This window comes from Cervus elaphus, chromosome 14, assembly GCF_910594005.1.
Source record: "Cervus elaphus chromosome 14, mCerEla1.1, whole genome shotgun sequence".
Lineage (NCBI taxonomy): Eukaryota > Metazoa > Chordata > Mammalia > Artiodactyla > Cervidae > Cervus > Cervus elaphus.
This window is the reverse complement of record NC_057828.1, coordinates 77,187,609-77,200,552: the sequence shown is the minus strand read 5'-3', so window position 1 is coordinate 77,200,552 and position 12,944 is coordinate 77,187,609. Positions and strand designations below refer to the sequence as shown.

The 12,944-nt window shown below is 45.6% G+C and overlaps 1 protein-coding gene across 1 annotated transcript in view; it reads right to left on the bottom strand.

The window, feature by feature from the left end:
- Window positions 1-12,944, bottom strand: part of CRB1 (crumbs cell polarity complex component 1) — a 153,826-nt gene that overhangs the window by 37,674 nt on the left and 103,208 nt on the right. The window contains exons 7-8 of the mRNA XM_043922940.1: window positions 7,653-8,200; window positions 6,199-6,364 (exon numbers count right to left, since the gene is read on the bottom strand). Of these exons, the coding sequence (XP_043778875.1) occupies window positions 6,199-6,364; window positions 7,653-8,200 (714 nt within the window). The remainder of the gene's footprint in view (window positions 1-6,198; window positions 6,365-7,652; window positions 8,201-12,944) is intronic.

Genomic DNA, 12,944 nt, shown 5'->3' with positions numbered 1-12,944 from the left:
GTCATGTCCGACTCTGCAATCCAATGGACTGTAGCCCACTGGGCTCCTCTGTCCCTTCAATTTTCCAGGCAAGGATACTGAAGGGGTTGCCATTTACTTCTCCAGGGGATCTCCCTGACCCAGAGATCCCACCCACATCTCGTGTCTCCTGTACTGGCAGGCAGATTCTTTACCACTAATACCACCTGGGAAGCTGACCATGAGACACTTAAAAGTAGCATTCTAAATGATTGATTTACTATCTGCAAACTCCAATTAAGTGTCCAGCTACCAATCTGTGCCTAACTCCGAGTAGTATTCTGTGAACTGGGCAAAATCATACAACCATACCATCTGCTCCACTGTATGACATATATTCGCGATCACATATGACCATAGCACTTTGGGGCAATCTTCTTGCATTTTTCTATTGAAGTGTTTTATCTCTTAAAATGTCTGACACTGTCAGTTTATGATCTCCTTTAATACGTTCTTGGGAAAACTAGAGAAAGAAGAACTGCTTTAGCTATCCACCTAACCTGTGAACCTGGCAAATCTGGATCCACTCTGCTTTTGATTCTGTTATAATGGACTGTTGTTGAGTTGTTCAGTTAAGTCCAACTCTTTGTGACCCCGTGGACAGCAGCACGCCAGGCTTCCCTGTCCTTCACCATCTCCCAGAGCTTGCTCAATCTCATGTCCATTGAGTTGGTGATGCCATCCAACCATCTCATCCTCTGTCGCCCCTTCTCCTCCCGCCCTCAATCTTTCCAGTGAGTCGACTCTTCACGTCAGGTGGCCAAAATATTGGAGCTTATATGGATGCCCTGGATGCATATGGATGTTGTAATCGATGCACTGCCCTTCTTCTCATCTGTATAATAACATAAAATATATCTACTGTTCTCTGCCCCTGGTTCATGATCCGAGGCTCTGAAAATCCTGATAAATTCCTAAATGATGAGAGCATGGCACTGGGAGCATGTTTGTTGTAATGAGACAACTCTGCTTGGGTTCCTGGATGGAGCCTGGATGCAGACTGGTCATCAGGAAGACCAAGCCATGACTAGAAGCTTGTAACTCTCAGCCCCAGCCCATCCTCTAGAGAAGGATGAGGTTGGAAAATGGGGTTAATAATTAGTCATGCCTACATGAAGAAGCCTCCACAAAACCCTGAAAGTATGGGGTTCAAAGAGGTTCCAAGCTGTTCAGCAGGTACACTGGGATGGCCACACACCCCATTTTCTCGGGACAGAAGCTCCTACACTGGGGACCCTCCCAGACCTCGCCCTGTGTATTTCCTCATCCAGATGTCCATCTGGGGCCTTTGTCAGATCTTTCAAAAAGCTGGTAAACAAGTAAGTGTTTCCCGGAGTTCTGTGAGCTGCTCTCGCAAATTAACTGAACTGAGGTGAAGGCTGCGGGAATCTCAGATTTATAGCTGATTGGCCAGGAACACGAGCGACAACCTGGACTTGTGGTTAGCATCGGAAACAGGGTGGGAGTCTTCTAGCAGGACTGAGCCCTTAGCCTGTGAGGCTATCACTATGTCCGGATAGACAGAGTCAGAGTTGCACTAAATTGTGATAACTTGTAGGACACCCAGCTGGTGCTGCAGAATTGCCTGGTCAGGGGGAACCTGCACGCATCAGGCATCAGAAATGTTGTAACTGGGGTCCTGGTGTCAAGCCAAGGGGAAACACACAGGAGGCGACCGCTGGGTTTTCCCTAATCAGGTGGGAGCTATAGGTGTTCCCGCACAGACCCAAGCTCAGCTGCCCCAGCCTTGCCTTGGGTCCCCTTCATTTCCACCTTCTTTAGACACTGTTTCCTCACATAACCTCCCCCTGTGCGGCATCATCATTTTCCCTCCCCTTCTCTCATTTCCCACTAGCATACAAATAGGCTGCCATTGCACACAAAGACCCGAGTCCTACCGTGACTTCCATCTACCCTCTTGCTTTTTTATTTCTCTAGTTCCTTCTCTGGCAAAGCTTTTTCCGTATAGTTTTATATTCACCTTGTCTCCACTTTCTCATCTCCCATTTTCTTTTTTAATATCTTCCACTTAGCCCTTGGTTCCCATCACGTCACTGAAGCCACTCTGGTCAGGGTCACGGAGACATCGGTGTTACCTGCTCCAACAGGCAACTCTATTCTCATTGTCTTCCAGCTTTCAGTAGAAATGAACCTTAGAGCATTGTCGTATACTCACATGTGGGGCACCACCCCCAACCTCTAACACTTCACATTCAGACTCTCCCAGCTAGTTCTCAGCGTTCTGGTTTATACTGCTCTGCAGAGCAACGTACCAACCACGCCTGAGCCTGAGACCCCCCCCCCCCCCGGTTACCATCACATCTAGAAAGACTCCCCAAATCCCACACACGGCAGACAGAACTTCTGTGACCCGACCCCTGACCGATTCTCCAATGCCATTTCCTGCCACTCCTCCTTATTCAAGTGATACAGCCACAAAAACTTCCTGCTGTTTCTTGAAGACAACACGCTTGTTCACAAACCATGTCTTTTACCGTCGCTGTTACTTAGACAGGATATTGGCCCCTGCTCTTCCCACACCCGCCTCTTCCTCAACATAATATGTGCTCAAATATCACCTCCTCTGAGAGGGTTTCCCTGACTATCCAAGTGTTTCCATCCCAAAGCCACTCTCTTTTCAATTATCCTGCTTGATTTTCTCCATAGCATCTTATAACTATTTGAAATTACATTGTTAAATTTTCTTTAACAATCCAATTAAAATAAACAAAATAAAAAATATAATAATAGTAGTGAAACTGTTAGTTGCTCAGTCGTGTCTGACTCTTTGCCACCCCATGGACCGTAGCCCACCAGGCTCCTCTGTCAGAATACTGGAGTGGGTTGCCATGCCCTCCTCCAGGGGGTCTTCCCAACTCAGGGGTCAAACCTGGGTCTCCCACATTATGGGCAGGTTCTTTATATAATATATAAAATATACATTTTATATAATAATATATAACATACTCATATTTTATATAGAAAATAATACATAATAATAAAATAAATAAAAAATTTCCTACTTGTTACTGCTCTTTCCTCACGAGAGCATGAGCTTTTACAAGATCTTGGAACTTCTCTATCTAGGTTCTCACTAAGCCCTGTGCCTGGAACACTGCCTGGCATAGAGTAGGTGGTCAGTAAATATTATTAAATGAATAATGTATGAAAGTAACTCAGTCCTTAATTCTGAAAAGTGAGATAATGATTAGAAACCTAAACATGAGTAAATTCAAGTGGATTATTTGACTGGATTAACATTGCTCTTGCTTTTATTGCTTTTGACTGTGGTGGGTTTTTTTTTTTTTTTCAGCCAGGTTGCGATTAGGGCGGAAAAGAGCAAGATGTGTCTCACTGCATGCTTTAACATGTAACATGTTAACATAAACGTTAACATGACAAACCTCATTACTCCTCCAGCTCCTGAAGGAAGAGCAGCGTCTGTCACGCCGCATAACTCATCTCACGGACATGCTGACCATGCCGGAGTCACTCCTTGTTGTCTGAGGAAGAACCGCCGTGCAGGTACCATTACACTCTGCCCTTCCTTCAGGGAACTTTATCATAGTAAACATGTCTCTGTCTAAGGTGGCTTGTAATTTTTAAGTCTCTCTTTTTTGATAGGATGCAAAGATAGAAATGATTAAGTACTAAAGGTAAATTCGGGTAATGTACCAGCTATACTCTCAAGAGTAGTTACTCTAGCAGAACTAACTTGTCAGCACATCTCCCTGGAAAAACATACCATACGGTCAAGAGATCACATACAACAGAGCAAAAGTGATCTGGGGGTGACATCTGTTGGATAGGAAAAGTTCACCCCCCTACTGATTTCCCTCCCCCGCCCTTTATTAAGATAGATCATATGTCAAAAATGTTTCTGAGACTCTGTGAAAGGTCAGAGGCAAACTTTCTCCTCTTTCCACAGAGGCAATGCCTAGCGGTGAAGAGTGCTCTATGCCTTTCCGAGGCGTCCAAGTCCTTCATGTGAAGACAGAAGGCAACAACACTCACCTGGGGTATGGTTCTCACACTGCCACTGATTTTAGAAACCCTATTCTTTTTTCCCTATGAAGTCATTCAGAATGATTTAAACTGTTTTGTAGAACATAACTGGGACAAACAACTTTAGTACTTCTATCAAAAGAGTAATAATAAAATGAATAAGTAAGTAGTAAACTATTTTAAGAAAGCAATTCAGAGGGTCGAGCAAGACAAAAGGTGGCACTAAAATTCTGCGTCATGCTTGACGCCTGATCTGCTTTGTGCAGATTCCTGCCTTATTCACGTGTATAGCGTGCATTCACGCGCGTGTGTGCTAAGCTGCTCCAGTCGTGCCCCACTCTGTGCGACCCCATGGCCTGTAGCCCACCAGGCTCCTCTGCCATGGGATCCTCCAGGCAAGAATACTGGAGTGGGTTGCCATGCCCTCCTCCAGCGGATCGTCCCAACCCAGGGACTGAACCCGGGTCTCTTATGTCTCATGCATTGGCAGGCGGGTTCTTTACCACTAGCACCACCTGGAAAGCCCCATGTGTGGCATATTCTTTCTTAAAAATGAAACACAAGAGTATGTGTATTCTTCAAGAAAACCTCCCCAAGTATATACACAATGCAATACATTTCACACTTATCACATGATAAGTTGATATATCATCTTAAAATACATAAACATCAAAGTAAATATATACTTGTCCTCAGTCACTTCCAGTCTTGGTTGTTGTTAAGGGGCCTGAGGTCTGTCTACCCTCTAGCTCCAGATTATTATTTTAGTTCATTGTTTTACAAGGTATTTTATATATATTTTAAAATTGTATGCAGACTTGTATGTCCCTTAAGTCTAGAGCAGTTAAGTGAAAATATTGAGTTAAATTGAAGAAAACAGATATTCATTAAACAAATATTTCCCAACAGCCTCCTATGTGTTTCGCACTATTCTAAGTGCCAGGAGTAAGGTAGGAAAGCAGAGAGCATACCTCCTTCTCTTTTGAAGCTTACATTCCACTGAGGAAAAGATGATGAGCAAGTGAACAAATACATATAAAACAAAACATCCAAGGATGATAAGAGCCATGAAGGAAAATAAAGCCAGGGAAGAGGGCGTTTGGGTAGGAAAGGGAATGAAGTGATGAGGCAGCCTGTGAGGCTCTGGGCTGGGAGGGTTCAGGGTGGAGGTGGTGGTAGTGGGGGGAGCCTGATTGTTGGGGTGAAGGAAAGAACACTGGACGTAAGACGTGAGGAGCATGTGGAGGCCAGCTCCCGGAAGGGTTCTCCCACCAGGAAAGGAGCAGGAACATGGGAGGTGGCTGGCAGGGATGGGGGCGCGTGTATCATCCTCGAAGGGAATCAGGGGAAGTAGTTTGTGACGAGGATTTGACAGTGTGTTTATATGCTGGTGGGAGAACTAATGATGCTGCTGGCTTGAACGAGGCAAAGAGACGAGAGTTGAGTCCAAACATGAAGGGCTGGCTACAGACTGAACTGTGCATTGTCTTAAGTAGAGGAAAAGACAGACTATAAATCATTGTGTTGCCAGTACCCAGACACGTCAAAATTGTGGGGATAGTGTTCAGCATGCTAACATTTGGGAAACTGTTTTGTAGTACTGAATTTGGGCAGGAAAACTGTTTCCACTGAAGGAAATACTCATTGCAAACATGAATTGCGTGCTTAACACGTTTGGCTGTCTACACACAAGGTCATACAATGATCACACACACACACAGATTTATCTGCTTATCCAGCAGACCTTTTATCCTTACTTTACAGAGGAAGCCTTAGATTATGGAGGCCGGCGAACCATGGCGGCCTCATAGCTAACCAATGGCAACAGGCTCACTCTGGTGCTTTCGCTCTGGATAATCAGTAAGGAGGAAAGAAAGGCCAAATATTAGCCGGCTAGCTCTTTGTCTAGAAATCAGCCTTACACGATCCAGGATGTAGGTTTGGAGTTGCTATGGCCACCATCTCCCCCCCCCCAGCTGAAACCCAGGGGCGGCATTTGTCACGAGGTCACTCTGGCTGACTACACTCGCGTTAGGTTTGTTACACCACCCCTCACGCTGGGGGAAGCAACCACAAGCTTCTCTGCTGAGCTGGTGTCTCTTCTTCTGGGTCGATTCATCGACCAACTGAAACGCCCAGCCGGACTGGGTGGCTAGGAGCCTAACCTGCACCTACATTCAAATCCTCGAGGCAGCTGCAGGCACTGGGCACCAGGGGGACACGGGCCGAGTTCACACCAGCGCAGCTCCTGGCAGGCCTTCCCGGCTGTGTTGGCAGGACAGGAGCAGGAGAAGTCGTCCCACAGCAGGTAGCAGACGCCTCCATGGTGACAGGGGTTGGGCTGCGTAGACAGGAAATCACAGGTGTAAGGAGCTCTGGCAGCTAAATGCGGAGAGGAGCCAAGTGAGACCCTGTGAATCTATTCATGCTAATTTCCTCCTTATTTACGTATGGAACATTTTTATATGTGTTGGCTGGTAAGTAGAATAAAACTTACTGCTACCATCAAGAGGAAAAGGGAAATAAATAAAAATATACAATATTGATCTCCTGTAGCACCAGGAAGATTTTCAAAGGTGTAATAATAGTCTCTGTAATTTACAATTTACCAAACACTTTCAATGACACTAGCGATCATTTGAGTTAGAGACTTGACCTCTCGTTTCTCCTGGTGAGGAAACTGAGGTCCCTTTCATTGTCCAGGATCCTGCGTGTGCATGTGTGCCTGCTCCAGTCCTGTCTGACCCTTTGCGACCCCATGGACTGGTGCCCACCAGGCTCTTCTGTCCATGGGGTTCTCCAGGCAAGAATGCTGGAGTGGGTTGCCATGCACTCCTCCAGGGGATCTTTCCATCCCAGGGATTGAAGCCGGGTCTCTTATGTCTCCTGCATTGGCAGGTGGGTTCTTTACCACTGAGCCACCTGGGAAGCCCTTCCAAGATCCTATCAAAAGCCAAACGGTGAAGCTGGTACTTAGATCCTCTGGGTCCCCATAGAGCAACACCTCCACCCCTCCAGGAGCCCCGCCTCTGAATCAGAAACACACTGTTATCATCTGAGTCCTCACAATGTTGCTCACAAAGTAATCAAAACAGAAGCACTGACAAAGGAATTTCTGAGAGCTCCATCTGCACTTATGTCCATTGCTCTATTAACACGTGATCTGGGGGCTTCCCTCGTGGTCCAGTGGTTAAGACTTCACCTTCCAAAACAGGCTGTCTGGGTTTAATCCCTGGTCAGGGAGTCAAGATTCCACATGCCATGAGGCCAAGAAACCAGAATATAAAACAGAAGCAATATTATAAAAAAATTCAATAAAGACTTTAAAAATGGTCCACTTAAAAACAACCTTAAGAAACATTAAGGAGAGGGTAGGATGATTTGAGGGAATAGCACTGAAACATATGTATTACCATAGGTAAAAACAGTCGGTGACAGTTTGATGGATGATGCAGGAAACCCAAAGCTGGTGCTCTGTGACAGCCTGGAGGGTGACAGCCTGGAGGGTGGGGTGGGGTGGGGTGGGGGTGGGGGTTGGGTGGGGTGGGGTGGGAGGGGTGGCGTGGGAGGTGGGAGGGCCTTTAGGAGTAGGGCACACAGCAGGACAGAGTCGGTGTGAATAATCCTACCTCACACAGGTTGTCTCCGGGACAGCCTTCCGTCACATTGACGAGAACGGCATTGTGGGCTGCGCTGCTCGTTGAATTTGGGAAGAATTCCAGGTTTTCGTTGTTTAGCCTTATATCTTGAATGCAGCCTTTGAAGAATCCACCACTAACCTCAGTCTCTTGCCTGTCAGGGAGTCCGCCAACGTAGAGGACATCTCCTCTTTGGAGTTTCCACGTAGGAGCAGAAAGAAATCCTAGATTTTGTGATGACTGATACAGTTCAATTTTATTTGGCTTGATTTTCAAAGATACCAAGCGGACTTGTCCGTCACTGAGAACAAATGTTACTAATAATTTGGGAGAACCTGGAGTCAGCATTGCTAGCCTTCCATGCTCTAGCCAAACACGGAGGTGTTGGTAAGTGCCGTTTCCCAGAGCTAGGAGCAAGCCGGACGGACGGCGTGTTCGAACAAACATGGAGAGCGTGAGGTCCTCTTCGTAATCCTTGTCGAGATGAAAAACAGCATATCCGGGACAGTCATCTTGGCCAAATCTGCCTGCCACATACTCTTTAATATCAAGATAGAGGAGGGGAAACCAAGAAGAAACATCTTAAGACTCACAAGTAAAAAGCAGCAAAAGATTTTATATATATACATATATATTAAAAAAATATAGCAATGCATGTATGTTGCTGTTTCTTCACTCAGTCGTGTCCAGCTCTTTTGCAACACCATGGACCATAGCCCGCCAGGTTCCTCTGTCCATGGGATTTCTCAGGCAGGCAAGAATACTGGAGTGGGTTGTCTTTTCTTTCTCCAGGGGATGTTCATGACACAGGGATCGAACCCATATTTCCTGCATTGTCTGGTGGATTCTTTACCACTGAGCCACCAGGGACACCCATAATGAATATATATATATGCACAAATATAGCCAGATTTTTTAAAGTTCAGGACAGACTTATTGAATAGAATGACATTTTAGCCTGACTTTCTGAACTTCTGGGTTTACTTTATTCTGAAAATAACTAGATTTCAGGGTACAGTTTATAGTGAAGGTCCACTGATCACAAAGAGGAAGAGATTTCTGCACTGATCAACTTCCGCACTTCCTCCTCACTGCCCTAAAGAGGTGGGACTAAAAGGAGGAAGACCAGACACTGCTCTGCTCCAACTTGGCTTGGAAAAGCCTGGGGAGCAAGAGCCCTTCCTCCATAACGTGTCAACAGACTATTTGAGCAATCGTCGTCTTTGCTATACAGGGGGCGTCTTCAAGCAAGTGGCAGTAAACCTAATTATTCCTTGCAAAGGACAGAAATCAAGAATTAGATTTGCAAATCCTCTCTTGGGAAGATAGCCCTGATAATAATAGGAGGTAGGGCAGTTGAACAAAGGAAGAGGAAGACTCTTTCTCCTGTGGTCCTTGGTGGGAAAGGAAAGGCGTGGAACAGGCAGAAGCTGGACAATGCTGAGTTCTGAACTCACCCAACATTTCCTGTGGACAGAGAGGTTTCTAATGCGCTGGCATGGTAACACTATGAATGTACCTCACCACAAGAAAACCCTTGAGGGAACATGAAAATGAATGGACGCTGACCTTCAAAAGCGTCGATGATACAGTAGAAACAAGTTTTCATACTCCTAAAGCTTATATTCCAGCTGGGTAGAGGTTATATGGTATGTCCGGCGATGACAGGTTCTTTGGTATAAAAGAAGTCAAGCAGACAATGGGACTAGGGAGAGCTGGGGGTGGGAGCAGAGCCATCATTTTAAACAGAGTCGTGGGGGAAGAGCTCCGAGAAGGCGTTATTTGAGCAAAACCCCAAAGAAAGTAGAGATATTATTGCAGAAATGCAGGAAAGAAATGATGGTGGCTTGGATCAGTGGTCATGGTGGAGATGGGGAGAAGTGATCAGATTCTGGAAATGTTTTGGTAGAGCCAACAGGATCTTCTAGGGCAAGTTCATCTCCAAGGCATTTGGTCCAAGTAACTAGAAGCATTGAGTTTCCATTTGCAGAGATGGAGAAGAAAAACAGGAGGAATGGCTTTGGGTGGGTGGGTAGGAATGGGATTCCATATTAAATTTAAGATATCCTATTAGATATCCAGGTGGAAATGTCTAGTCAGCAGATAGATACAGAGATTCAGGGAAGATATTTGGCATGAGCCATAGTAATTTTGGATTTTCCAGTGTACACATGACTTTTAAAGCCATAAGACTGGATGTGATCACCAAGAACATGAATCTAGAGAGAGAAGAGGTCCAAGAACTGAACCCTTAAGCAGAAGACATGTGGAGGTAAAGGAGCCAATAAATGAGTAAAGTAGAAAGAGAACCCAGAGAGTGAGGCCCCCCCAAGCCTAGGGAGGGGAGGGTTTTCAGGAAGAAAAGAAAAGTGAAAGTGAAAGCCAGTCAGTCATGTCCGACTCTTTGCGACCCCATGGACTATACAGTCCAGGAATTCTCCAGGCCAGAATACCGGAGTGGGGAGCCTTTCCCTTCTCCAGGGGATCTTCCTAACCCAGGGATCGAACCCAGGCCTTCTGCATTGCAGGTGGATTTTTTCCCAGCTGGGCCACCAGGGAAGCCCAAGAAGACTGGAGTGGGTAGCCTGTCCCTTCTCCAGCCGACCTTCCTGTAACAGGAATTGAACTGGGGGTCTCCTGCATTGCAGGTGGATTCTTTACTAGCTGAGCCACCAGGAAAGCCTTTCAGCAAGAGGGTGTATTCAGCTATGGTAAGGGTTGCTGAGCAGTCAAGGCAGGTGAGGACTGAAAACTGACTGAAGAATTTGGCAACCTGGAAATCACTGATGCACTTCACAAGGGCATCACCTTAAAGATATTACCATCTTCAGGTCTTCACATCCCTGTCCTACCCAGAAAAACGGCATATTCCAATATATTTAAATGTTGTCATATGGTTCCATTGAAGTTTGAACAAAGGTGGGACATATTTTAGTTTAGCTGAACTACAGTGAAACTTGCTCAGGCAACCATCATGTTTGAAGACCTCCCGCATAAAAGGCTGCATTTTCAGAATTCTGCCTTGATTTCTTACAGGATCATTACAGCTTGAATCTGCATTTGGAGACCACCTGCTCCAGGGAGCTACAGGTGGCTTTCAAAGCGCACCATTAGATATAACAGTCCGTTTGAAGAGGCTAACATCTCTGAACACACAGCAGCACTTTCATATGAGATAAAATGTTTAATAAGGAAAGCTGGCTCTTGAAGGCCCTGAGGTTTGGGAGTATGCACAGAATCGCTCAGCTCAGGGGTGGTCCCCGCTGGTCATCTTGGGACACCTACAGCATCACTTTGTGGATCCAGATTAAAAAGACAGAACACAGAGCGGTTTCTTTCTCTCAGAAGCTTGATTCTTCAGCAGTCCTGTTTGTCTTCAGAAGTCACAAGCACGTAGTCAGAGCACGTGATTTAGTACATGATTTTAGAAGCACCTGACCCCATAGATGACTTGTCTGGGGACACGGAAAGAATGATTCTTACATATGTTGTTGATGTGTCCTGGAGAGGGATGACAAATACGGCTGAAAAATAACTTCAAGTTTTAATGATTGATGGACTGCAACAAGAAGAAATTTATTGAGAATAAATAAAAGCCACTTGGGTCTAAACGCACTTCACTGGTTTCGGGTGGAAGAAGCAGAACTCTGCGGCACCATCAGTGAGAACAACTCAAAGTGAGCCTATCGCAGAATGCGGCTGCCCGAAGGCCAATGTGGTCCTAGGCTGCAGATCAGAAGAACGTTCTCCAGAATGAGAAGGCCACAGTCCCGTGGCCCTCTGCACTCTCAGGCTCATCTAGGAGCCAGATAAGCACATTTATTCCCAAGCAAGCAAGCAGCCAGCAGAACATCTGAAAACGAGCCCATAAGGAAAGCATTGGAAGAAGCTGGGTGTGTTTAGCATGACAGGCATGACGGCCTGGATAGTACAAGACTTTTCTCCAAATATTTGTGTTCTCACGGAGAACACACGTAAGCAAGATTGGCATTGGCTTCAAGAGTTACAATGCAGCCAATGAATGGAAGGGTAGGTCATCCTACATTATTTCAGGACCAAGAAACAACTTTTAGTGGATTTCTGGGAAGACGGAGGATGAATGCGTTCTCACTCCTGATGGTGCATAAGCAGAGTTTTGGGCCACTACACTTGGCACGCACAATTATAAAAAATTCAGTCATGGAGTGAAGCCCATCCTACGTCTAAGAAGCTCTAATTCCAAGAGGGCAAGAGTCTGAAAGTTTAGAGGTATGACTGAAGAGAAAACATATGTCAATTGCCTCTGTTAATGAAACATCCTCTAGAAGGAATGAGATCAGGGACACATTATACTGAACAGTATCTTGGAAGCTCCCTGTTCCTGAACGCAGCCAGGATGACAAGATAACACTGACATGGAGCATCAGAAAATAAGGCCATAAGGAATCGGCGACACTTGCAGACAAGTTTTGAGAAAATTTTCTCTGAACTCTTCTTATTGAGACACTTGATTATTTTTAAAAGATCAGCTTTACAATATAGGAAGCCCCTCTGTCTTCCATGTGTAGTCAGCCAGCTAAATTCTCCATCCAGTCTGTCTTGCAGCGGGTACCATGTTTGGGAAACACTGAGCCGGGATCAAGACCTGGGTGAAGTTCACCTTGTACTTTTTAGCACGTCTCCTCCCTCCTGGACGTCTATGTACAATGACAGAAAGATTCCAGGTTGTCCCATATAGCTTGCAAGCATCTTCTGTGATGGGAATAAACTCCCCAGCAAACATTCCTCAAAGATGACAGCAAATACAGGACACTTTGGGGCTTCCCAGGTGGCGCTAGTAGTAAAGAACCTGCCTGCCAATGTAGGAGACTTAAGAGATGTGGGTTTGATCCCTGGGTCAGGAAGATCCCTTGGAGGAGGGCATGGCAACTCACTCTAGTATTCTTGCCTGGAGAATCCCATGGACAGAAGAGCCTTGTGGGCTACAGTCCATAGGGTCACAAACAGTTGGACATGACTGAGCGACAGAATGCACACAAGGATGCTTTGAATTTATGACTAAGAGATGATATCGAAATATAACTTTTCTTAAACTTATACCAAGAATTTCAGAAAGAGAAGTCTTTACAGAACTTACTCCCTAAGGAGATATCTTCTGAAGCTTTTTGATGAGGATTAACCAGTTTCAAATAGTGGAGGGGTGGGGGCAGCAGGGGGCACGGAGAAGGAACTTGGAGGAAGACAGGGGACAGGTAACCAACTCAGGAACTGGGTTTCAAGACTGTGAGTTTTCCAAGTTGGAAA